The 27,492-nt window shown below is 39.8% G+C and overlaps 2 protein-coding genes across 3 annotated transcripts; one reads left to right on the plus strand and one right to left on the minus strand.

Annotated features, from left to right (window-relative positions):
* Positions 1 to 2,434: 2,434 nt before the first annotated feature.
* LOC121963772 (ras-related protein ralB-B-like) lies at positions 2,435 to 7,144 on the minus strand. Of its 2 annotated transcripts, XR_015775869.1 has the most exons (7): positions 7,015 to 7,144; positions 5,713 to 5,740; positions 5,340 to 5,499; positions 5,052 to 5,260; positions 4,650 to 4,824; positions 3,471 to 3,957; positions 2,435 to 3,430 (listed from the first exon to the last, which is right to left on the minus strand). XR_015775869.1 is itself a non-coding variant. In XM_088074462.1 (6 exons), exons 3-6 carry the CDS (start codon positions 5,451 to 5,453, stop codon positions 3,850 to 3,852), a joined length of 606 nt encoding a protein of 201 aa, XP_087930588.1. In that variant the 5' UTR covers positions 5,454 to 5,499; positions 5,713 to 5,740; positions 7,015 to 7,144; the 3' UTR covers positions 2,435 to 3,849. The 2 variants fall into 2 exon arrangements, 1 of the variants encoding a protein (XP_087930588.1); XM_088074462.1 differs by having other exon boundaries at positions 2,435 to 3,957.
* A 2,735-nt stretch (positions 7,145 to 9,879) lies between these two features.
* LOC121962813 (inhibin beta B chain) lies at positions 9,880 to 26,810 on the plus strand. The gene is made up of 2 exons (XM_042513119.2): positions 9,880 to 10,798; positions 21,090 to 26,810. Exons 1-2 carry the CDS (start codon positions 10,402 to 10,404, stop codon positions 21,863 to 21,865), a joined length of 1,173 nt encoding a protein of 390 aa, XP_042369053.1. The 5' UTR covers positions 9,880 to 10,401; the 3' UTR covers positions 21,866 to 26,810.
* Positions 26,811 to 27,492: the final 682 nt, after the last annotated feature.

Consider the following 27,492-nt stretch of genomic DNA (forward strand, 5'->3'; position numbering starts at 1 on the left):
ATAGGCCAACCTCTCCTGACTGCAGGACTCTGACTTCAGCTTCTGTCAAACTTCTGTGCTGTTAATCATTTTACTCAGGAATTAAAAACGTCTGAGTCGGCCTACTTCTCCTATAGCTGCCGACAGCCTGCCGACATTCACAGTTAGAGAAAGGCTGAAAATAAGCTCATGTGCTTGTGGCCCCGGGCCCCCAAAACATTACATCTGCCCCTGGTGATAATCCGGGGACTGGAGCGGACTGAACAGGAGCAACGGAGAGAGAAAAAAGAACCTTAAAGAATTAAATAAAGTAAGAAAGAAATAAAGAACCTAAAGATTAGGAGTGCTGGATCTTCATCGAAACTGAAACTGAAACTGAAACTGAGTCACACTGAGCTGTTCCTTTAGATCAGTTCCTCCAGCAGGTGTCTCTCCTCTCCTGTACTGTTCTCCTGTTCCCTTCTCTCCTGTTCTCTTCTCTCCTGTTCCCTTCTCTCCTGTTCCCTTCTCTCCTGTTCCCTTCTCTCCTGGGTTGTCCGATGAGAAGCAGCTCTCCAGCTCACAGTCACACAAAGCTGCCATTGTTTGGGTGTTTCACATCAAAGCAGTGAAACCAGCAGCCTGCATGAGGAAGAAGAGGAGGAGGAGGAGGAGGATGAGGAGGAGGAGGAGGAGGATGAGGAGGAGGAGGAGGAGGATGAGGAGGAGGAGAGGAGGAGGATGAGGAGAGGATGAGGATGAGGAGAGGAGGAGGAGGAGGAGGAGGAGGAGGATGACGCTGATGTTACTTAAACGCAAAAAAAATCAATTTATTAAATTAATTATCTAATTAAATTGTTGTTTTCTGAAAACAACTTTTAATAAATGCAGTTTTTACGCAGATTAAAATTTCTGACTAAAAAAGGGAAAAAGTTTAGAGATTTAAAGACTTAAAATTTGGAAATAAAACAAAAAATAGTTTTGAAAAAATATTTCTTTAAATGTCATCCATTGCATCACAGGAGAAATCCACTTACTCCAAAAATCCTCCAAAAATCTGCTGACACAATAAAAGCTGATCTGTTAAATCAAACTTTCGGACTCAATTTAAGTCAAAAATCACATCGTGAAGATTTTCAAAGCTCATTTTAAAGTGTTTTTGAAGAATAAATCAGCACGTGAACTACAGGAAGCAGCAAACCAGCTGAAAACTACAAATGTTTTTCTTCTTCTGTACTTTTAATTGCAGTTTATGTGTTTGGTGTGTTTGATGAGTCTGGAGCGCCACCCAGTGGACAAACATGACATCACAACTCATTCACCTACTGTCTCATAACGCGGAGACACTTTACATTTAAAAAGACATCATTAAGACATTTGTCTGACTCTTCTGATTATTTTCAGCTTCATCTTCTTCATAAAAACATTTTATTTGATTTTATACTCATTCATTTCTAATAACCTGGAGACAATTTATATTCAAGGAGAAATTTAATAAAATTAAGATATTTATTTGACAACTATTGTAAGTTTACCTTCATAATAAAGTGAATATTTGCATATTTATAATAATTACATTCACCTTCCCAAACTGTTTATTCTGTCTTTTTTTATTCTATATCATAGATGACCCGTCAACAGGATTTATTTTCAATAAAAACTCTGCTTTGTCAGAATTTGTAAAATTAACATAAAAATATGCTTCTGATAGAATTTAATTTATACATATTTTTAATTCTACAGTTACTAATAAGAAGCTTAACAAAGCTCTGACTTTGTTTATTTTGTGTTATTATGTAAGATTTGTTTTAGTGTTCGGGTTTTTAAGTATTTTATTCGATTGATATTGTCATCTTTACTTTTTATTACAATTTATTAAATATTTAGATTTTACTTTTATGGCTGTATATTCATTAACATTTTATAATATTTTTTAATTCATTTTTTAAATCTTAAAAATGAGGGTGTTGAGGGTTTTTTGAAGATATGCTTTATTTTAAGATTATTTTGATTTTGTATTTTCTTTTTATTTACATGTAATTTGCTACAATTTTTAAGGAAAAATTGAATATTTTTCTGACAGAAAAAAAAGTTTGAACCCAAATAAAGATTCATTTTTGTGGAAAGAAATCTTTTTCTATAATCAGTTGGATTTATTAATGCTTGATATTTCAGCCTTAAACTGCCAGTTTTTTCTCATAAATTTAAGAGTTTAATCACAAAATAGTGCAATGTTTTTTTCTCTGTAAAAAGAGGAAAAAGTTCTTTTACAGCTTTAATTTAAAAGAAAAAGCTGTAAAATTTCAGCTTTTTCCTGTAAAATTACTTACATCTATTTTCATTACGTATTATGATTTTCTTTCTAAATATTTTTTTATTTTTGCACTGATCCTCCTTCATAATTATATGAAGATGAAAATATTCGGATGCATAAAACGTTTTTAGGAAAGAAACAGTCACGTGATGGTCAAGCCTCGGCGATCAATCTTCTCTTTTATTATCAAATATTTATGAGTTTGTCTTCAGCTCAACACAAACACGTCTCGGGTCAAAACCACGGACGTCATAAATACAAGAGATTCCCTTTTCTTTTTAAACTCGATTATAAATTATACATTTGCTCGGGGAGCGGAAGCTTTCGTAGAAATCGGAGTGCGTGGAAGTGTGAAACTTTCAGGAACGAGAGAAAAAAACGACTCGAAACGGAACGAATAAATTCAGAAAGGACGACTGGAGGACACTTTAAGGCACAACGTCTCCGGAGATCTGCGAATAAAGATTGTCGAGAAACATCCGCGACGACGCGCGAGAACAAAGGCAACGTGGTCAGTATGTGGCCAGAAGTATGCGGACACCCGGGGCGCCAGCCGAGTGGCAGACTGACGAAAAACTAAGAATGGCTGTTTTTTTCATCGACTCGTCACTGCGTTCCCAGCTGCGTTTTAGGCACAAACGTGGCTGCTTTTTAGTGACTTGCTGCTCTTTGTTTCTGCTGAGATAGTGTCACGAGTTTTAGGCATCAAAGATTTTTAGCAAAGAGATTTTAAGCAAAAACAAAAATCTTTTCCTACCATAAACACAAACTTAAAGACTCAAATTATTCACGACAAAATAATCAATCAGCGGTTTGCATAAACGTACAATTATTTTTAAAAAGGATTCATTTATCTTTCTTTTTTTAATTTGTTTTTGTTGATTTGGACCGTGTTGCGTGTGACACGGTGCGGGTCGGCTCTGTTCTGTTTCCATCAAGTTCTGACGGAGAAAATCGGTCTTTAGCTGCTGGACGCCTTTAAATGTTCCCTTTCCTCCGAAAAACGACACTACGAAAGAAAAAAAACGAGCTGAAATTAATTTCACAGAAAGAAATCACACGGCTTTTACTCGACAGAGTCCAAAAAGGCTGACGAACTGACAGGTTCTCAGGGTCATCTGCCGGTTCTCAGGGTCATCTGCCGGTTCTCAGGGTCATCTGCCGGTTCTCAGGGTCATCTGCCGGTTCTCAGGGTAACGTGACCTGTTTCTCGTCACGATCACCACGACTAAATTCACTAAAGTTTTGTGTGTCTGTCACTAAACTGGACGTTCTGGATCAGACTTCTGTGTTAAGTGTCCACATACTTTTGGCCGCTGGACTGCGCTGAACACAAAAAGGAAACAGAGGCGTGAAAGTGCCGACAGCTTTAAACACGAGCGAACGACGAACAACGAATAACAATAAACGAACAACGATAAACGAATAACGATAAACGAGCAACGATGAACGGAGGGTGGACTCCTCCGGAGAGACTGTGGAGCTTTGAAACTGAACCAGGAGCGTCTGAGCGGCGCTTCGTCCGCCTCTTTCAGTCCATCTGTTGTTTTTGGCACTTTGTCCCCTGAAGACACCCGTTAGAGGACGCAGCAGTGCTTCTTCTTCTTCTTTCCACTCGGCCCGTTTTTGTCTTTGCTCTCCGCCATCTTCTTCTTACGGACCTCCCGCATGAGGTCAAAGAACACCTGCAGGACAGAGGACGGCGGACATTAGAGAGGACAGAGGACGGCGGACATTAGAGAGGACAGAGGACGGCGGACATTAGAGAGGACAGAGGACATTCAAGAGGACGTTAGAGGACATGAAGGTGTCAGCAGTTAAACAGGAATCAAAAAGCTTCAAGATGAGACAAAATTCAGATCCTCACACGGACGCGTCTGTCAGGTTTTTTTTGCCGCTGTAATTTTGTTTACAAACATTTTTCTGCTTTTTTATAAAAAAATAAAAATATTATTATTGGCAGTTTTCTTTCTTTTTTTTAAAATCTGATTTGATCCGCTTTTTCTAAGTTCATATTTACTGCTGTTTTTATTCTTTTCACAGATTTCTTTGGCTTTTTAAAAAACTAATTATTGTTGTTTTTTATGACTATTTTTCATCTTTTAAAAAAAAAGGAAAAATACGGGCTATATTTTTGGATATCTTCCACCTTTTTTTTTAAAATGGATTTTCAAAAATAATGAAACAGTGTTGTCCATGTTGGCTGATTTATCTGAAGTGCTGAATCTGAAACTGAGCGATTCATTTTTAACGTTTTTAAAACAGGAGACACAAAAAAACGAAACACGGAGCAAATAAAAAGTCACTTTTTAGCCTCATTTCTGTCACTTTAGCCTCTTCTCTTTAAGGTCGTCGTTGTCGTTGTCGTTGTTTGTACCTTGTCGACGTTGGCTCTCGTCTTGGCCGAGGTCTCCACGTACTGCACCCCCCACTCGCCGGCCTTCGCCGTGGCCTCGTCAGCAGAGACCTGCCGCCGCTCCTCCAGGTCCGACTTGTTCCCGACCAGCAGCAGAGGGATGGCCTCCTCCTCCTTCACCCGCAGGATCTGCTCCCTGAAACACACACACGTCACACACTTCACACACCGTCACACACTTCACACACCGTCACACACTTCACACACCGTCACACACTTCACACACCGTCACACACTTCACACACCGTCACACACCACCGAATTCTAACCGGCTCATCGTTGTGTCAAAGTGGACGTTTGTGCTAAATCTGAAGGAATTCCCTCACAGCGGCGGCTCAGAGGCACGATAAAACCGAGACAGACCTGAACTCGGACGTGGCGGTGAAGGACTCGTGCTCGGTGATGGAGAACACCAACAGGAAGCCCTCTCCGCTGCGGAAGTAGTTGTCTCTGATGGCGGCGTAGTCCTCCTGCCCCGCCGTGTCCAGGATGTCGATCTGAACGTCCTCGCCGTCCAGCACCACCTTCTTCCTGTAGCTGTCGGCCTTGGTGGGCTCGTAGTCCTCCACGAACTGGGGAGCGGAGGATCAGAAATGTGACAGGAAGCAGAGGCAGCGAGGGATTATGGGCAACGTAGTGTCGGAGTCTCACCTCGTCGTACATGAACTGCAGCGTGAGCGCGGACTTCCCCACGCCGCCGCTGCCCACCATGATCACCTTATGGAGAGCCAGAGACGTCTGGTTCTTGTTCTTGCCGGAGGCCATGACTCCGGTCTGTCTCAGTCCAGCGTCTCACAGCTCCGTCCCAGTCCTGAGGGACAGCACAGACCGGCAGGGACCAGCATGGACCAGCAGAGACCAGCAGAGACCAGCAGGCACAGGATAAAAAACATACACAAACAGTGTAAATCAGCTGACGTGGATAAAAACCTGAAACTGATTCTTAAATTGGCTTAATGTACGTTTTCCATCAAACTTCATCTGAAACGTTTTTTTATTGAGGGAAAAAAACAAAAATACTTACCTGACTCTTAAAGCTCTGTAAAACAGGCCTGCAATGACAAAAAATATTTATAGATCACTGGTTACTTATAATAATAGTAGTAATAATAATAACAATAAAAATAATAACAACAATACATTTAAAAGTAATAGTAATAGTAATAATAATAATATTATGTAATGAAAATGGTTGGTATTCTAATCAAATAACTGACCACAGTGATGACCATCAGTCATGTTGTGGATGCAGGGCTTTGACTTGTAGTTTTTATGCTGTTTTTGGTGTTTTTCTGTCTCCCTGCAACGGCAGCGCAGGCTGCAGCTCTGTGATGTTGCTGTGAGCGTTGGTATAATGTTGCTGTAATGTTGGTGTGAGCGTTGCTGAAATGTTGCTGAGCGTTGGTATAATGTTGCTGTAATGTTGGTGTGAGCGTTGCTGTAATGTTGCTGTGAGCGTTGGTATAATGTTGCTGTAATGTTGGTGTGAGCGTTGCTGTAATGTTGCTGTAATGTTGGTGTGAGCGTTGCTGTAATGTTGCTGTAATGTTGGTGTGAGCGTTGCTGTAATGTTGCTGTAATGTTGCTGTGAGCGTTGCTGTAATGTTGCTGTGAGCGTTGCTGTAATGTTGCTGTAATGTTGCTGTGAGCGTTGCTGTAATGTTGCTGTAATGTTGGTGTGAGCGTTGGTATAATGTTGCTGTAATGTTGGTGTGAGCGTTGGTATAATGTTGCTGTAATGTTGGTGTGAGCGTTGCTGAAATGTTGCTGTGAGCGTTGGTATAATGTTGCTGTGAGGATGCAGAAATGTCGGTGAGGGCGTTGGGATGAAGGGCCCTGTGATAAAGAGCCTCTGTAAATAATCAGGTGGAAAAACACTCTTGTTATTGACCTTTACAGCTGCCTTCAATGCGGGCTGCTGCTGCAAGGACACCGACGGGAGGGCAACACGAGCACAAGACGTCACATTTTAACCGTCAGCTGATAGATAAAAAATTAAATTATTTAAAAAGTGAAAAATAAGTGTGTGTGTGCACTAAAAGAGGAACTATAGCAGCTTCCTCTGTGTAATAACCAGCTGACATCTGTTTCTACATTAAACAGACACTCTCGCAAATCCCGCCTCCTACCCGCTCTGATTGGCTACGGCTTCCCTACAGCGCTTCCTATTGGCTGCTCTCTCTGTCACTCACTGATAGCTAGCTACAGCTACAGATAACGCTTTCTCTCCTTTTTTAGGGCAAATTCGCGTCGAAAACGACTTTAAAACGTCGCGCGGAAAACGTAAAGGCAGCTAAAACAACCCGATAAGAGTCGCGTGACTCACCCGTTGACGTGTTTTTGCGTTGTTCGTGAAGAAATCCGCCATAAACCGACACACGCTCAACTTTTCACAAGTTGACCAGGAGACTCTCTGCCCCACCTCGACTTCACCCACAGATCGTGTATTCGCGAGGCGACGCGTCACTCCCGACCTCGAACATGAGACACAGACACAGTTCGCGTAGCCGTTAGCGAGGAGACGGGATTAGCTATCGCGTTAAATGTCGACAAAAATAACACGTACAAAAACTTCTAACATGACACGATTTGTGTTTACACGTACTTCAAATGTAGTAATATACCGTAAAATCGCGCTTTTTCACTACAGCTTGCGTACTTATGAACCGGGAAACAGACACCGAGTGATACCTCTTACTTTTTCCCTCTTCTCAGATAACATTAACAGGATGTGATGTCACGACATTCCTTGTATTCCTAAATATTTATTTATTTATGTCTTCTTTTTTAAACTATAAAAGCAAAATAAATAAAATAATACAAAGTAAAATAATATATGAACAATATAATAAAAACGAATAAAAAATAAAATGGAATAATAAAAATACTTAAAAGGTACTTCATTTTATGATTGCTTTTACAAAATTATTTTTGTTTTTATTACATGATGATATTTTTATTATATAATTATTCATAATAAATAAATAAATATATATATATATAAGATCATAATAATTTACTTAATTTTATTTACGACTGTAAAAAAAATATGTTTTTTCAGAAACACATAACAAAAAAATAAAGAAAAAAATCATATATAATGAATACTATCTATTATATAGAATAAAAAGATAACTTATTTTATATAGGAATTTTACAGAATCATTTTAATTTTTGGTTTTATTATATTTCATGTTTTCAAATTAGTCACCCACCTTTTGTTTTAGAAAAAATAAAATAGGAAATAATAGTTAAATAGAAAATACAATATGTGTACATGAAAAAAACAATCTAAAAATAAAATAAAATGTACCTTATTTAAAGAAGGGCTGTTACAAAATTATTTATTTATTTGTGTTTTTTGTATAAAATAAAAATAATATAAATATGATAATATAAAAATAAAAATAAATAAAAATAAATAAAATAAAATGCTAAAATTAAAAAAAAATACAAAAATGGTATGTTATTTCATTTTGGACTGTTACAAAATTCTATATATTTGTTTTGTTTTTATTATATCTTGTACTGTTAAATTCTGTACATATATCTATGAAATGTGCTTAAATGAAGTAAATATTTAGCAAAAAATAATCAATTAGAAAATCTACAATATTTTAATTTTGACCCTAGCTCAAATTTTAACGTTGTTCAACAAAATAGAGAATTACGTCTTCTGATTTAATAACCACTTTGTTTTTATATTCAGAAATAAATTACTCTTGATCCCAGTTTTCTAATTTTGTGTCTCCCACTGTCATATTTCGTGTATTTCATAAGATTTTCTAAACATCTTACAAAAACACCAAAAAAGGAGCTCAATCCTTCTTTGTGTGGAAATAATAATGAAATAATGTGACTTTTCCAGGTTTGAAATGTAGTTCAGTATTTGGAACAAAGATGGCGCTGTTTGATTACTTTGTCATTGCTGATCAAACAGACTGATCACCTTTAAGTGATGGAACCAAACTAAACCAGCATTTAACTTTCACTTTAAATCCCCTCTGAGTCCACTTTAACTTCATCACATATGTTTTGTTTTTGAAAACATATTCAGTAGTTTCGGAAATGTTCAGAGTTCTGCATGAATCACGGCAGAATAATCACACTGATTTCGGTAAAAACAGGGTCAAACGAGGGTTAAAAACAGACCTGACCTGTTTTCACACTCCGTGTTTTTGCCGTATGATAATCAGCAGCTGAGAGGTCAAAGGTCACCTCGGCTGGGCCTGTCTGGCTGCTGTTGTGACGAGCTGATTTGGTTTCACAGTTTTTACTAACAAATGTCGTTTGGGACGCACTCTTCAGTCGGAGCTGTTGCGGATCGTGCTGGATTTGACTGAAAGGCTCGGGTCCTGTCCGTGCGCGGACGTCTTTTTCAGGGTCATAAGGAGCAAATAAACTTCAGCTATGACGTTTGGTCGTTTCATCTACAAAACTTACTTTAGAGATTAACTGTTTCAAAGTATCCACACAATTTTGGCCACATTTCAACATGCAAATATCAGACTAAATTGAACTTTAACTGAACAGAACGTCACATGAGACACATGCGAGTGCAACGTTTAGCTGTCCACATACTTTTGGCCAAATTTACATTTCACAAATGTGTGTAATTTGGTTGTTTCATCACTTGAATCATCCAGATTTTACAAAAGTCCCTTTAAAAAAAATAACTGTTTTTGGACCTGTCCAAATAAATTTGAACTGAAGAAATTTCCACGTCATTAAATATCAAACACGCACAAAAACAAAACGTGTTTTATTCAATTTAAAATAAATAAATAAATAAATAAATAAATAAATAGGGCTTGAGGTGAAAAAAAAGAAAAGATAAATACATGAATAAATAAACTGTCATATTTGCAACTTCCTTTTGGTTTGAAGTAAGTGCAAAAAAAACCAAAAAAAATTACGTTAGCAACAATAAAATAAAATAAAATAAAACTCTGCAAACTATGAAAGGTGTTAAACAAACAAAAAAAAGCTGCAGACGTGTATTCCGTCTGTGGCGACAGCAGCTCTGCATCAGTCCGGTTTCTCGCGGCTCCTCCGGGACTCCTTCGGTGCTTCCTCCTCGGGAGGTGCGTTAACACCGCCCCTCTCCCGCCCCTCCGTGGCCCCGCCCCGCTGATCCGGACCCCTCTGTATAAAAACTTTTCGGTGTGTGGCGGCTCTGGAGTCTCAGACGCGCCAGGATGGAAACGCTCCTCGGTGCGCTCCCCGGCACACCTCCCTCTCCTCCCTCTCCTCCTCCTCCTCCTCGTGATTGCGCAGCGGCACTCCGGCAGCAGCGCAGCGGAGAATAAACCGACAACAAGTGGGGATATTTTCGTGTGTGTGATGGATTGAATTTAAAGATGGATTATGTGGAATATGTCAAACGGAGATCTGGGCTGATTCATGAAAGCAGGACGCGTTTTCTTCTGCTGCTGCTGATGCTGTTTTAATCTCCAAAAAAGAGTCAAAAAAACCCAAACAACAACAGGAGGACTCGCCTTCTCTCCTCTTCTTCTTCTTGCTTTTGTTTCTGACCAAAGAGCTCCAGATAACGATGTGAGAGGAGGGCTTCCTGCACGGTGGATGGAAACAAACTGAGCTGCAGCCGTTACGCATGGAGACAGCTCGGCACTGAGCTCCGCTGCTGCACGGTTCTTCCTAAAACTCCCCAAAAAGAGAGAAAAAAGTGATTCTTGTCCTCCTCAGACAGAAAATGAGTATCTGTCTCCTCCGACTGGCTCTCCTCGTGGCTTGCGTCCTCTCCATCCGCTGCACCGCCGCGCCCGGGACCGAGGCGGAGGCGCACACGGCGTCCCGGGATACCTGCGCGTCCTGCGGCGTGGCTCAGCCGGAGGACCCGGAGTCCGGCCGGCTGAACGTGGACTTCCTGGAGGCGGTCAAGAGGCACATCCTGAGCCGGCTGCAGATGCGGGAGAGGCCCAACATCACGCACCCGGTGTCCAAGGCGGCCATGGTGACGGCGCTGCGGAAGCTGCACGCCGGGAAGCTGCGCGAGGACGGGAGGGTGGAGATCCCGAACCTGGACGGACACCCGATGAGCAACGAGGTCCTGGAGGAGAGCTCCGAGATCATCAGCTTCGCAGAGAAAGGTGCGTGACGGCCTCAAAGTCAAGATTTACCCCCAAAAATCCACTCTGCCGACGGGAAACCGACACCTGATCACGATTTAAATTACAGTTTCCTTAAAACAGAATATAAAAAGGAAGCTCCCTCTGTGGAGGGTCACCTTATTTAAGGGGAAATACGTCTTTGAGTTTGTTTTTTTAATTGAAAAAGTTTACATTTTTGAAGATTTTTGCAGAAATTAAAGTTTTTCTGAAGACGAATGACACCTCTAACGATAAGCGTCCACCTGATATATTTTTTTTTATATTTTTCGCTAATTTTCTCAAAACAAGACAGAAGAGTGAGATCTTCCTGTGGAGGGTAAAAAAATCTTCTTTCTTGCAGAAATTTAAGTTTCTCTGAAGAGAAATGACATTTCCACCAGTTTTTCTAATTCCAGATGCAATTAAATTCAACATCTTTCGCTCATTTTCTCAAAACTAGCCATGGAAAGTAAGACCCCTCCCCCAAATTGTAGATTTTTGCATAAATTTAAGTTTTTCTGAGGAGAAATGACACTTATAGCGATAAACATTTTTACAAATTTTCTCAAAGTAAGATTTCCCATGGTAGAGTCAAAACAACAAAACATGATTTTTTGATATATTTGAAAATTCACATAGATTGAGTGACAAAAATCTGAAATTTCTAACTTGAAACTTGAGAAATTTGAAAAAAACTTGATATTGAAACTAGATTTTTGCTCAAATTTTAGATTTTCTGAAGAGGAGTGACAAAAATGAGACACTTGTAACATCAAACTTCCACATTATTTTTATTAAATTTAACTTTTTTTCCTCACAAATTTTCTTACAATAAACCACAAAAAGAAAAATCTGCCACTGCAGCTTCGACTAATTTCAGGAAAAATAAGAAACATTTTGATTTTTTTGAGAAATTGGAAAAATTTTGCGAAAGTTAAAGTTTTTCTGACAAAAATGTATCAACTCTACCATGAGACTTTGACTTAATATCAGTTACATTTCATAGTTTTCCACTACTTTTCTTCAAACCCCCCCCCCCCACCCCCCCCCCATGTAGGGGTAATTTTTCCTGCGAAATTTGAACATTATCACAGATTTTTGCACAAATTTAGGTTTCTCTGAGGGTCAAAAGTCTAAACATCTTAAATTTTTTTCACAGATTTTCTCAAAAGAAATCATGCAAACGTGACACCGCAGTGTCAACTCATTTCAGCAAAACTAGGATTTTTTAAAATTCTCATAGATTTCTGCCACTTTCTTTAAACAGAATATAAGGTGGTATTTGCAGAAGCATGTCTTTGCAGGGAGAGAAAAGTGGCCATCGTCTTGTGTGAAATGACGTTTTGAGCGATGAGAAAAGCAGCTGAGACTTAAATCTAACTGCAGGTTAGTGTCGGCGCGTCTTTACGACGCTCTGCAGGCTCATAAAAAGCAGCCGGACACTTGTTGGACTTGTGAAATCCAATCTGTGAAAAGATTTTTGATGCATGTAGCTGATGGATCAGGTGCTGCTCGGCTGTGTGAGTGTGAGTGTGTGTGTGTGTGTGTGTGTGTGTGTGTGTGTGTGTGTGTGTGTGTGTAAAGTGTGTCTTTATATATCGACTGAATGAGAAACAACCCAGAGACGCTCCTGATGCTCAACAGATGTTGATACAGGGGCCTGAAAACCCGCCAAAATAAAAGCAGGGACTGGGCGCGCGGCTGCTGTCGACGAGGTTTGGTGAAGATATCAATTCCCAAATCTCTATTAATACTTTTTAAGAAACTCTTTTCATGCTGACTGTAAAAAGCAACGCGGGTCTGTCATCGTGTGCTGGTTAGTCAGGCTCTAATGCGTCTGCTGGCCCCTGGAGTCGGGCAGACGCCCGCAGGAGCGGATTCAGTCCAGCTCATCACCTTGTTTGGTGTCGTCTGAAGCTGCTGATCGGGAGCTTTTCATTTCATTTACATCCGTCCACAGAGGAAGAAAGGCGTTATCGTCTAGAATGATCGAGCAGAGAAGCGCAGAGGTGAATGCAGTTTGGTGCACGGAGAGCTGAAGAGCTGTTTTTTGATTTTACAGCTGAAATCCTGCTGCCTTTGACGGATCCTCGGATGTTTCTGTTCAAAGCAAGTGGAAAAAAACATTAAAGGCTGTGATTCTGCATTTGTTAGCAAACTTAGGATTGGGTTTTTTAATCATTTGAAAACTTGGACAAACGTATCAGGAAATACATTAATAAAAGGAAATATAAATCAAAAGTAAAATGAAATATAAATAAATGAATAATAGACAGAATGAGGATATTATTCTGCAGAATGATCAAGCAAAAAAAAAACAAGAATTTTCAATGTGGTTTTGTGTACGCAGAGTTTAGAGAGCCCTTTTTTGTGATGACTTGGCTTTTGCAGCGTAGATTCTGCTGAATTTTGTGAGCCGGCTGCTCAGAGCGTCTAAGAAACATGAAATCGTTTTTGCAAACTTGAAAAGGAAAGATCATCATCTACAGCGATTAATCAAAGAATCGCAGGAATTTTGCAGAGAGCTGGAAGCTGGTTTCTTTTGCTATAATTTGGATTTTAAACCTGGATTTTGCTGCATTTCGTGAATCTGCTGATGCTGCTGTTACAGAGTTCGGAAGGACGGGAAATCTTGTGATTTTTCAGGTGTTAGCAAACGTGGAAAGAGGACGTTAACATCTAGAGTGACCGAGCAAAAAAACCTAAGAATTTTGAACGTAGTTTGGTTACGGAGACTTTAGAGAGGCGATTTTTTTCGCGATTATTTGGCTTTTTAAGCGTGGATTCAGCTGCATTATGTCAATCGGCTGCTCAGAGCGTCTGGAGAAACATTAAAGCTTGTGATTTTGAAAACTTTCTTTTGTCCTATAATTTTTACAAAATGACAGAAATCCAGGGGTCAGTCGCTGCAACTTCAGCAGGATTCTTGGATTTCGTGACATTTGCATGATTTTACGACGTTTTTATGATTCGAGACACTTCCTGGACTTTAGGACATTTGTAGGACTTCAGGATGTTTCTAGGATGTTAGGACATCGCTAGGATGTTAGGACATCTCTAGGACTTTAGCATATGTCTAGGATTGTAGGACATTTGTGGGATTTTAGAACATTTCTTAGACTTTATCAACAAAAATCTTTCAGACTTGAATGAGGACATTCCTAGGATTTTGGGATGTTTCTAAGATTTAAAGACTTTTCTAGGATTTTAAGAGGTTTCTAAGTATTAGGATTTTAGAACATTTCTGTGATTTTAGGACATCAGTGTCTCAGCTGTGTCCTCTGTCGGGGGTGTGGGGGATCCTCCTCTGGCTCTGTTTTGATGCTGTTTTATGTCTCTGACACTTTATGGAGACGAAAAGGACAAAAACTATTCACAGTGTCAATCACTTTATTTTTTGTGAATTATAAAATGTTTGGGGGGCCACCTGGCCCCCTGACGGGGCCATTAAAACTTGTGATTCTTATATTTGTTGTCAAACTTGGAAAGTTATTGATCAGAGAAGTGTCAGAGGTAGTTTGGTTTATCTGCAGCTGATAGTTTGAAGTTTCTTTTGATATATTTGAAGCTCGCGGCATTCAAGTGCTGCAGTGAAAGCTGGACGTGTGGGCGTCCTGGCGTCCTGGCGTCCTCCCCAGTGCTGTGCTCACTTTCCCAGAAGAGCACACACACAAACATAAACTCGTGCGGCTCTTTGCTCGGTGTCGGCGGAGGTTTCGCTCCCCGCTGAGAGCCTTTCAGTCCCACATGTTTGTCTCTCTGTGGTCTCCGTGTCGTGGACCTTCCACCTCGCCGCCGCGCCTGCCAGTTGGCCGCGTTACCGGCACTGAGCGGCTGTCAGCGGGGACGTGGCACGGCGACAAAGCTCCCAGGAACTATTTAACTCTGAAAGGAGCTGAAAATGATCAACGACGCCACCTGCTTCGCCCACGTGCGCGCGTCCGCTCCGAAGCAAAACATCTGCTTTGCACATCAACACGTCGCCGTGACCGCCAACGTGTGTCCATTCCGACATGTGTCCTTTGTGTCTCTGTCATGTCTTTATGGGAGTTTGGTGTCTGCGTTGGCGTATACATGCATCTGTGTGTGTGTGTGTGTGTGTGTGTGTGTGTGTGTGTGTGTGTGTGTGTGTGTGTGAGTGAATCAGTCCCCTCAGTATAAGGTCAGAGCTTTTGTGTCGGCCGTCGTGCAGCCTGAATGCAGATTGACGGGCTAAACCCTGCAGCCTGGCACCCCATTACAATTCACTCTGTGTGTGTGTGTGTGTGTGTGTGTGTGTGTGTCCACAGTGTTTGCTGGTTTGTTTGTTAGTTTAGTGCAAATCAACAGCTTGTTTTTGACGCATTTAGGTCCAAAATAATCTCATTAAAAGGTCAGTTTAGCAGCTTCTGGAGCTTTTTGAGCCAATTTTTAAACCAACTTTTCTTCTGTTTTAGGGCTTTAAATGTTAGTGAAGAAACTCACGTCCCCTCAGGTGGGATTTAGGCAGCCCTGCAGGTTTGGAAAGATAGTTTTTCATATAAAAAACATTACAACTTCTCAAAGAAAAAAAGTTGCCAAAAATTTTAAAGAAATTTTTTAAATCAAAAATATGTAAAGGAAAATTTCCTCTCTTAAAAAAATCACTAAATTTTTCAATGAAAAAACAAAAACAAAAAAACATTTTTAAAAATTCTGCAAACATCTTAAAGAAAAAAAGAAATGACCCAAATTTTAAAAAAAGGTATTTTTTTCCACTTCAAATATTTGGTAATTCATTTTTTCTTTTAAAATTTTTGGTAATTATTTTTTTCTTTTAAAATTTTTGGTAATTATTTTTTTTCTTTAAAATGTTTAGTGATATATATATTTAATTTTGTTATTCTCTTCAGCTTTTAAAGTGTTTGGTGATTTTCTTTGCCTTAAAACTTTACAGAGTTTTGGTTATTATTACTATTATTATTTTTATTATTATTTTCTTTACAAATCCTTGGTGATTTTTCTTTACATTTTTTCTTGTGATTGTTTTTTGGTTTAAAAGCCAGTGAAAGGTGTCTGAATACAACACAAGGAAACTGATGTTGATCCGGTTGTAAAAGAGTTAAATTTTGAAGTTGACTGAATTTGAGAAGAAAAGCTGAATCATTACAAATTTATCTCAACTTGTCCTCTCAAATTCAGTTTACTTAAGATTTGAAGGCAGCCCAGACACAAGCTTTTTTAAGTTAAAGCAAAGTGTTTTTTTACAGCGTAGGATGCAAACTCCTCAAAATCATTCGCCATTTTTGGAAGAGAAAGAGTTTGAAAAGCTTCACCTGAAATCACATTTTTAAGAAAGGGAAAAAAATGTCATTTTGTAAAAATCAATAAAAGCTTTAGAGGAAAAATAATCACCAAAAATGTTGAAAGAAAAACAATTCCCCCAATTTTTTAAAAAATCACCAAAAAAAAAAGGAAAAAAGGAAATAAGACAAAAATGTTAACAAGAAAAACAGACCAAAAAATGAAAGAAAAAATCACCAAAACTTTAATTTAAAAAAACAACCTAAAAGTGTTGAAAGTAAGAAAAAATGTATTATTTAAAAGAAAAAAAACTTCCATGTTTTCTTTAAATATCATCTGAACGCTGACCACATCATGCACGTGACTTTTGTGGCCCAAAAACAAGAAGTGAGTCAGCGTTTTTGCAGCCGCAGATTTCCAGAGAAGATTCGTGCCGAAAACGTGAAAATGTTCCTGCAGCACCACGTGAGAGCCGGAGCGTGACGCTGCTGTTGGTGTACGTGTAGCTTTGTTACAAAGTGGAGTTTGGGAAGTTTCCCGCTCTCTGCCGCAGCACGCTGCGCTTTATTTACCCGCCTGTTATTTCTCACTAAAACATTCGTCACCAGAAAGAAATCAAAACCTAAATATTTGCGAGGTGGAGCCGCTCAGAGCAGCTGCTGCTTTCTTTGATGCTCGGCTGATTTCAGATCAGTTCCAGCTTTGTTTTGATGCCTGGAAATGTCGTTTTGTCGTCCTCGACTCCTCCTCGCTCCGGCTCCGAGTTTATCTTTTCCTGGAGTTCATGTGAGGAGCCTCCTCATTACCATCTCAGACAAAGCAGCTGCTCGCCTGTGACAAATTCATCCCCCTCAGAGCGTCAATTAACCATCCTCCTCCACGGCGGCGGCGTACGAGGCCCAAATGTTTCAGAAATATCCCCAAATTTAAACATTTATATACAGTTTCAAACTGAAGACCAGGTCTGTTCTGTATTTATCAGAGGAGGGGGGGCTGTTCGTTTTCTGTCTCCCTGAGTGACTCACACATGAAGTGTTCATCCGAAACCTGAAAATCTCATGATTATTTCCCGAATTACAGTTTCTTACGTTAAATGGTGTAATTTTGGCAATTTTAAATGTGACGTTTCTAACAAAAAAAAAAAAATCACAAAAAACACACACAAAATGTTTAAAAACAATAGTCAAAATTGTTTGAAAATCACCCAAAATTTAAAAAGTAAAAAAAAAAAATCATCAATTTTTTAAAGGAAAAAAATACCAAAAATATTTCAAGAAAAGTCATTTATTTAAAACCAATCAAATTTAACAAGAAACAGAAAAAAAGGACCAAAAAAAGCCAAAAATGTTTGAAGAAAAAAAAGGATATCAAAATTGCTTTAAAAATTGACAAAATTTTAAAGAAAAGAAAAAAATCACCAAAAAACAAAACTTGCCTTCCAAACCTCCAGGTATATTTTCTTTAAAAATCAACAGTAAAATAATTTCAAGATGCAGCCATTTAAAGCTGGAAGGTCCTCCCTGAAGCCAAAATAAAAGTGCTTAAATAGTTATTTGACATGTCTCCTCCTTTTTAAAAACGCTCTGGATCTAATAATCTGTCCAAACTTAAACTTGACTAAATGTACTTAATTTCAATCCTCCACTTTAACAAAAATACTGACGTTTTCTTCAACTTTAATTCACAATTAACCTTTAAAAAAGAGACGTTTTTCAGGGTAAGTAGGGACGCAGAGTACAAACTGTATTTTTTGGGGCGCTCTGGCTGTTTATGTCCACAGTAAAGGGTCTTTGATGCGTGCGGTTTGGGCTTTTCGTGGCGTGATGGAGGACGTGCTGACGGAGCTGTGAAACCTGCACCTGCAGCTCAAACTTGACCTTTGTTTTCAGCTTGGAGGCACTTGACTTGTTGATTTTTGTCATGGCGCCCGGGTGCTCGCGGCGCTCTAATCTGCAGCCGTGTGTGATCTCACATCCCGAGCTGCTGAGTAATGACTCGGAGATTACCTCGTCCCGTGACGGATGAGGTAATGCGCGTGGGGGCTTCGCTTTGATGAGCGCATTTCTGTTTTGATGCAGTCGAGTCGTGAGAGCTTTACGGCGCCCGGCTGCTCGTTTCCAGGTTCTGTTTAGTTGCTGGACCTCGTGTCCTCTCAGCAGGGGCGGATCTAAACCTGAGGGGGCTCTGCAGAGGGGGTCCTCCTTTTTCATGATTAAGATAAGTTTTGATGCTTTTTTTTAGGCACCTCATTTACCCCGAAAACCCTTTTTTAAAACTTTAATTATGAATAGTGATGTTAAAAATATTAGAAGTTGTTAATAATTAGTGCTGAGTGGAGACAGAATATCTATAACTCAAATAATTCTCAAAGCACTGCGGAGGGAGTTATATTAGTTATATTGGCTCAAGAGAGGAGTTTACATCTTGAAATGGTTTTGTATTTATTTTAATCCTGATTTTTAAAGAAAACTTGTATGCATGTTGGCAATTTTTTCTTTGAACAGTTCAGATTTTTCTCTCAATTTCTGGTGATTAAAAAAACCCTATTTTTTCCCATTAAAATGTATTGCTGATTTTAAAAAAAACTGACAATGTTTTTTTATTGAGATTTTTTTAAACCCCCAAACCTGTGGGTCATTTAAAACAAAAATCACCAAAATTACACAATTCATCAAAGCCAGAAACTGTGAAAACAGAAATTATTATTAAATTATATATTATTATCATTTTCAAACCTCCAATGCTCCGAGTCACTCAATGAGGCTCAAGGAAGATATTTGTAGATTTAGGGAGGGTAAAAAAACCCAGCCACCCCTTTCTATAATAAGTAAAGAACAGTCCCTTCAGCCTTTTGTTACTTTTGATTAAATAAAAAAGTCGATTTCTGGGCTCCTGTCCGAGTTCAGGAGGTTCACACCTGATGAACGACTCTGAACTGCTTCACCTGACAGCTGTCCGTCGGCTCGAGTCGTCAAATCAAAAGCCGGAGTTCGCTGAGCGCTCGGTGAAAAAGTAAAACACAGCAGCCCGAGACGCCTCCGCCTCATCACCATCAATTACCCAGCAGCACTCTCTCAGGGTATTTACATGTCTCTGCTCCAGATCAAAACTTTATCCAGGGCTTAATGGGAGCACTGGCTCGCTCAGAGGCTCACCATCAAAGCTCCATAAATGAAGAGATGAACTGCAGAAACACTCGCAGCTCCTCACATCCAAACTCTTTCCAGCTCTCCTGCTTTCTTATGTTGTGGGAAAGTTGCAGGAGAATAATCTAATTCTAAATTCGGACTTTATAACCAGATGTTGAATGAATTTCACATTTTTAGGCTTCCGTGTCGGAGATACTCGTGTTATGTTTTCCATTAAAACATCCGTCTGATTCTCCTGAATGCAAACGTATTCAAAAACGCAGTGAGTGAATTCCTTTGAATTTGGCACACTGGGACTAAACGATCAAAGGTCAAGGTTACCTTAGCCTTGAATCTGTCGTATTCTCATGAACATGATATCTCTACATGGACCTCATGGGAATTTCCTCAACTTTGGCACAAAGGTCTACTTGGACTTAAGAATAAACTGATTAGAATCTGGGGGTCAAAGGTCAAGGTGCTGAGACCATGCGCCTGTGAACACAATATCTCAAAAGACATTAGATTCTGGATCTAAAAGGTCACTGTGACCTGGTTTGTCTCATTCTTGTCCCAAGAAGGCCATAAAAGAATCTCTTCAAATTTGGCACAAACGTCCACTTGGACTAAATTATAAACGCAGTAGATTTCTGTGGCCATAGGTCAGTGTCACATTTGCCTAGCATTTGTCTCATTATCCTGAACGTGATAAGAAAAAAAACACCCAAAGGGAATTTCCTCAAATTTGGCACAAACGTCAACTTGGACTCATCTATGAACTGATTAGCAGTTGATGGTCAAATTTCACTGTGACCTGGTCTGTCTTATCCTCATCAATGCCACATCTTAAAAATACCTTGAGGAAGGTCTGTCAACTATGGCACAAACATCCACTTGGACTCAAGGTTGATCTGTTTAGATTCTGGTGCTCAAAAGGCACTGTGATTTTGTGTCCGTCTGATTGAAGACAATATTTCAAGAATACAACGGGGGAAGTTCCTCAAATTTTGCACAAACATCCACTTGGACTCAACAATAAAGTGATGAAATTTTGGTGGTCAAAGGTCACAAAACATGTTTTTGGCCATAACTCAAGAATTCATACTCTAATTAGGACAGAACTTCACACAAATGTCTACTAGGATAAAATGACGAAGTGAAGAAATTTTATATCCAAAAGGTCAAAGGTCAACAGTGACATCATCATGTTCTCTGTCTGTCCACCTTCAAACTCAACCGGTTCACGGAGGCAGGCGACCATGTTGGTGATTCTGGTTGATTTTGGAGCGTTTGAATCCATCAGTTTGCTCCTCTTCCAAACTTTTTAATGGTTCCTCAAATAAAAACAGCCTCTGACCATTTGAGTCGGGCCGTTCGCAGCCTGTGAGAAGCAGCTCATGTCACGTAAATGATCTTTTTTTGCGTCTTCATTCTTCCAGTTTGTTACTGCCTCTGCCCCGCGCTGCAGCCGGCGCTGCGACGCGCTCTCAGGCCTCATTGTGAGGACAGTTAGGCTCCATAAGATCTCATTTTCAGGCAGCATTCAATGCAAAGCCTTTGAACCTTTGTGTGCCGCTCTCTTAAGCCCCCCTCCTCCTCCTCCTTCTCATATTTGGGCCAACTCAGAGGCCAAGTGGCGCTGCGCCCAACGCCTTCCTGTCACAGTCCGCAGGATCTGTGCTGCCACCCTGAACTGAGGGGAGACCGGGGCCTGTTGTCTCACTTTCAGCTGTTCCTAAGTTCACCCGATCGTCCTTAAAATGTCCCACATGACCAAGAGCTGGTACACCTTTATCTGTACGCTCCCAGTTGTTACAGATGTTCGGTTTTCAGTGGTTGTTTAGAGTCTTTCGAGTGTTATTTTGTCATTAATGAATCCCTCTCGTGTCTTTGTCCCTCAGACGACATGGTGACGTCCAAGTCCAGCCTGTTCTTCCTGATCTCCAGCGAGGGGAACCAGAACCTGTACGTGACGCAGGCCACCCTCTGGCTCTACTTCAAGGTGCAGCCGTCGCCTCTGGAGGTGCGTCCTCGGCGGAAGGTGACGGTGAAGGTGTACTACCAGGAGCCTGGCCTCAGCAGCAAGTGGAACCTGGTGGAGAAGCGCGTGGAGCTGAAGCGCAGCAGCTGGCACACCTTCGTGCTCACTGACGCCGTCCGGATGGTGTTTGAGAAGGGCGACCGGCGGCAGAACCTGGACGTGCGCTGCGAGGGTTGCGAGACGGAGGGCGTGGTGCCCGTGCTGCTCAACCACAATGACGAGTCCCACCGGCCCTTCCTGGTGGTGCAGGCGCGGCAGTCCGACAGCAAACACCGCATCAGGAAGAGGGGGCTGGAGTGCGACGGCAGCAGCAGCCTGTGCTGCCGCCAGCAGTTCTACATAGACTTCCGGCTCATCGGCTGGAACGACTGGATCATAGCGCCGTCGGGATACTTTGGGAACTACTGCGAGGGGAACTGCCCGGCCTACATGGCGGGCGTCCCCGGCTCTGCCTCGTCCTTCCACACGGCGGTGGTGAACCAGTACCGCATGAGGGGGATGAGCCCGGGCTCCATGAACTCCTGCTGCATCCCCACCAAGCTCAGCACCATGTCCATGCTCTACTTCGACGACGAGTACAACATCGTCAAACGGGACGTTCCCAACATGATCGTGGAGGAGTGCGGCTGCGCCTGATTGTTTAAGGTGGAACTCAAGAGTCAGGATACTACAACAAAAAAATGAATATAGAATATTTATGGACGATGAAAAAAAAAAAACATGCGCACACGAACTCATCCACACATATCGACACACTCTCATGTATGCCTGCACAAAACTTGTATATATATTTATGTTTGTTGATCTATATTCTCTGCTGGTGGACTCTTTCAGTCTCCTTCAAAAGGACGTGAGGAGGTCGCTTCCAAAATCTTTGGAAAACAGTCATCATTAAGTGTCTCTGGGATAGTAAAGATCTTGACGTGACTCATCTTTACAGCTCTGATACTCAACTTACAGCCCCTGACAGGGTGCCAGGGGCCCCCAACCCAGTTTTTAATTCCCAATTCAAGTAACGTGATTGACACTGTGATTGTTTTTATCCTTTTAGTATCCATAAGGTGTCAGAGTGCATAAAACAGCATCAAAATAGAGCTAGTTGATCAAAAGAAACACATAGCTAAGACACTAATGTCCCAAAACACTAGTAATTTCTTTAAAACCCTGAGACACCCTTAAATACCAGGAATGTCCTAAAATCCAAGAAAAGTCCCAAAACTCAAGAAATGTGCTTAAATCCTAGAAACATCCCAAAATCCTTAGAATGTCCTCGAACCCTCAGAATGTCCAACAATCTCAGAAATGTCCTGAAATTCTTGAAACTTCACAAATATCCCAAAGTCCTTGAAATATCCCAAAATCAAAAAAATGAGCCTAGATCCTACAAAAGTCCCCAAATCCTAGAAATTTCCTGAAATTCATGAAGCTTCCCCAAATCCTCAAAACATCCCTAAATTCTAGAAATGACCTAAGATCAAAAAAATGTCCTCAAATCCCAGAAACGTCCCAACATCCAAGAATCACCTGATTCAAGAATCAAGCATCATCCTAAAATCCTTAAACAATGTTTGGGGCCCCTGAGACTGGCCCCTGGCTTCCTGTTGTTTTTGGTTTGAGGTTGAGTATTTCTGCTGTAGAGAGCGGCATCATGCGATCATGTGACGGGCTGTTGGACTTTTGTTTGGCAGTTTTGGGGTTAAACTCTTCATGGTCTTGACCTCGAGCGTCTCTAGAGGAGCCTTAGAGGAGTCCCAGACCGGGTCGGGGGGATCCAGATCTGCCTCTTCAGAGAGCCGTGTGAGGGGACGAGCACTGAAAACGTTCACACGTCCATTAACGAGCAGCACTTCTGTCCAGCAGTCTCACGGCTCCACGTCTTTCATAAACTCTGCGGCTTCCACACGAGGACGCAGTCCACTCATGAACCGGGAAAAATTTATCTGGAGACTTTTCAGCGTGGTTTCCACTGACGCTGTCACCAAACCGTGAAATTATCCTCCAAGACTAAAAGACGCGTCAATGTGAGGTCTTCTCTCTCCGTTATCTTCACTGTGAGGAAAGCACTGCTGCATGTTTCCCAAAACCATCGTCCATCTGACCGATCCACAGACTGCAGATAAACATGGACGATACGTCCAAAATCAACCCAAAATATTCCACATACAGCCGCCAACATCGTGTGCTGGTGATGTTTCAGCATCTCGAGTTCCTGAACGACCAATTTTGAGCTTCGCCATTGATCACGAGCTCATCGATTGGCACACACAGCTGTCAATCATGACTCGAACCCTCTGAATCCTGGGCAAATTAATTACTATTATTATTATTATTATTATTATTATTATTATTATTAATTACTCTAATTAATATATATATAATTATGATTATTATTGGACACAACAAGGCTTTTGATATTTTCCCCTAGCTTTTTAATTAATTAATTATTTTTTTAACCATTCCCTCCATGTTTTCAAAGAAATTAAACCCATTTGCTCAGGTCTCGAAGATTTAAATGATTCCCCTCAAGCTCATTTTCAGATCACTTTGTCAACTTTAACTCATTTTTGTTCAAATGAGGAACAAAAAAAAGACAAAGTAAAAAAACAAAAAAGGAAATGACCCGAAAAAAACCCAAATGGCTTAAAATTCACAATAATTCTATAAAAAATATTCTAAATATATAATTATGAATAATTATAAATAGAAGTCTTACACTTAAAGACGCTTAAAAAATAAATAAATAAAAACTGACTAATTTCTTGCAAATTGTAGGACATTCCTTGCTTTCATTTCCGTTCTCATGTTTAAAAAAAAAAATCAAAATCAATCATCTTATTGGAAAATGAAAAATTCAAATAGCATCAGCATGATAAGAATGACATAAAATGACTGAAAGGATTTTTTAAAAAATACGGCTCATGTCCCATATGCTCGAATGGAGGGGGCGCTCTTTGATTTTGGCTTCACTTTCTGGGGAACTGTTTACTCTTTATCTACAGTCTGTGGGCCGCTCTCAGTGAATGAGAGAATATCGGAAATAACCTCACATTTATCCGTTTTTTGTCTGAAAAACGTCTGATTTGATTCCTTCCAGCTGATCCAATTGTTTTTAAAAAAAATCCCATTTTCAGTGAAAAGTTGCCATATTGCTCAGTTTGGTGGAGCTTCTTCTTCGCACTTCCCGACGCACACTTTGAAAGCACTTGCAGATTAAAAAATGCCTTTAACGAGCCCTACGTGGTGCTCTGCTGCCCACGGTCCTTCGGAAAAAAAAGAAATAAGTGCCGCATGAGCTATGCAATGTATAGTATTTACCCGAGAACCACACAAGCTGAACTTTAGCTCCTCTGACAAACTATCAGCAATACTTGAAATGTGAGAGTGGCGAGCAGCGGGCGGCTGCGGTCGAGAGGCGGGAGGATTAAAGTGAGTTTCTGGTCGGTGGAGTCGCAGACTGCAACGAAAAGACCCAAATCCACCTCAACATTTAAAAAAACTTTTAAAAACTGTTGACAATACCTCCAAAATCAAATTTATCTTACAGTTTTTGCCAAAAATATTCTGTTGTAAATGTAATTTGTGTTTAAATTATGTTTCTTCCAGTCCATGAAATGCTACTTTTGAGGTATGAAAAAATCCTCGTCTCTGTGGCATTATATTTCTCTGCGGACATTTCTGCTGTTGCATCAGTCTATAAACGTATATTTTTAGGAGTCAGGGTTGCAAAAAGATCACAACTGCTGCATAAAAAATAGATTTTCATGCATTTCAAACAAAGACGGCAGCTGGAATTTCACATTTCACACATTTCTCTGTCCATTTTAATGCATCAATGCATTATTACAAAGCAATGTCTCTCAACTCAGCAAATATGTTTTTAATCTCACTAAATTCTTTCAATATTCCAAAAATCTTTTTCTTAAATTTCACTGGATAATCGTTTGTCTTCAGGCCGAAAAACATCCAAGGAATAATCACAAATTGGTTGAACTGATGAAAACTTGTGTAAAATGTGTGGCAAGTGGGAGAAAGTTGACTGTTTTAGAAATTCACGAGCCAAAAAAAAAAAAGGTTGGGAACCATCGAAATAAGAAAATAAACCTGATACAGAAGTGTTTTTGTTGCTTTCAGCTGCCAGTTTTGTCTGGAATAGAGCGGCATGTGTTAAAAATCAAAAGCAAAAAACCTAATCCACAAAACAATGGTGGCACTGCAGTTCCTGCAAACGTCTTAGAAAAAACTCCTCTGTTTTTGTGACATTATCCAGGCAGGAAGCGTAGCTATGTTTCGGTGTGAAGCCACTTTTTTGTGGCACTATCAGGAGAGGAAATGCATCTATGCCTCTGTAAAAACGACCGCTTTCATGGCACAATCCTGGTTAAAAAAAAGAAGAAGCAATATCTCGGTAAAAAACAACTTTTTTGTGGCACTATTCTAACAAGAAAACGCAACATCTTGGTAAAAAAAACAAGCTTTTTTCTGGTGGCACTATCCTGAGAGGACCTGTCTCTGTAAAAAACAACTTTTAGTGGAAATATTCCAGCCAGAAATGCAACAACGTCTCTGTAAAAAGCGACCGTTTTAAAGTTGATATGATGCATGTAAACAAACACATGAAATGCATTTATTGTTTGCAGAAATGAAGAATGCCAACGTTTTTCTCTGAGCTGTAAAACCCTTTTTTTCACTGTGCAGAGGAGAAAATATTCACTGAATAACGCCACAAAAGAAGAGTTTTCCCTCCTCTCTGTGGTGATGAAGTGAAGCCTGTGAAGGATAAAAGGAGGCTAACTGGGGCTAACTTTGACCCAGATGTGTTGCGCGAACAGTGATTTTGGAGTCTAAATGAAAGCGTCCCAGTGGAGTTCCCAGTGGAGCTCCCAGTTCGGCACCGAAACACACTTTGAGACACACTTTCAGTCACTTTGACATCACTTTGATGTTTTCAGGTTAAACGTGTTATTTTGCTCTCATTCACAGGCGCCACCAGCAGCTACACGTTTTTAGAAATACCTGCTCATTACCTCCTCCTGCCCGACGCCCGACCCCCGACTGCGCCCGCCGCCGTAAGAATATTTGTGAGAATATTTGCACTGGGGAGCTGCGTGACAAGTCGTAAGAAAAATAAAAAATAAACAGAAACTGCCATTGACAAAAGTTATTTTTATAGAAGCAAAATCGAGCTCTGTTTAGATGTATTATACCGAATCATGGAACCAAAGAGGCCACGAGGTTTAGCTATTGAGCGATGGCGACGCCGTCACGTTTTTGTTGTTGTAAATGACTTTGTGAGCGTTAAAAGAGGCCTAAACACTGTATCAGGGTATAATATCAGTCCATAATCAGCTTAATCTCTTTTCTATTTTGTACCTAGACATGGAATATTTCATATTTTTTCATCAAATTACCTAAATATTCCTAGTTTTCTTCTTTTTCTTTTTGTTAGCTCTCGTTACAGAGTCATTTAGAGTGAAGGACACGGCATCTGATCCCTGTACAGTCGATGTAACATATGAATATGCTTTTGAAATATTTTGTTCTTTGTTATCGTTGAAAAATAAATTTCTTATTACCAGTCGTATGGATACGTTGTTGGGTTGTGACTTAAGGGGAGTTTTTGGGGCCAAAAACAAATAGTGGAAAACAACAATAAGCAAGGCAAAACTTAAAAAAAACACATTACGAATAAATGGTTAATTGGAAGTAAACTTTGGTTCATATAAGTTATTTTATTGCTAACAAATAGTAAATAATGCATTAGTAATGCCATAATCTACAATGTTTTAAGTAAACAGTTTTATTGTTACACACATATACAATTTTAATTATTTGTTTATAATGATCAAATTATTAGTAAATCTTCATTTGCAACTTTATGACAGTTATCCAAATAATGTTGTAATAATTTCCAATTAATAACCAAACCTTTAATAACCTATGGTAAATTGATAGATAATTAATTTTACTCTTGACGAACGATAATAAATGATGTATTAGTAATACCATGATAAATATTATTTCAACAGTTCATGATTATTTTTGTTAAAACTTCCATTAATAACCATTATCGATAAAACGTAAACTGATAGTTAAACTTTTAATACGAATTTTTTAACTGTTAAAAAATAATTGTTAATGATGTTTTAACAGTTTGTTATAATATTATAACATTATAATACTTTTTATACTATATTAAGTATTTGCTAACAATTACCAAATTATTGGTTAACCTTTAGTTTCAACTTAAAAATAGCCATCAGAAT

The sequence above is a fragment of the Plectropomus leopardus genome, chromosome 24 (genome assembly GCF_026936395.1).
Source record: "Plectropomus leopardus strain MGB_pleo_1.0 chromosome 24, ASM2693639v1, whole genome shotgun sequence".
In the NCBI taxonomy this organism is placed as follows: Eukaryota; Metazoa; Chordata; class Actinopteri; order Perciformes; family Serranidae; genus Plectropomus; species Plectropomus leopardus.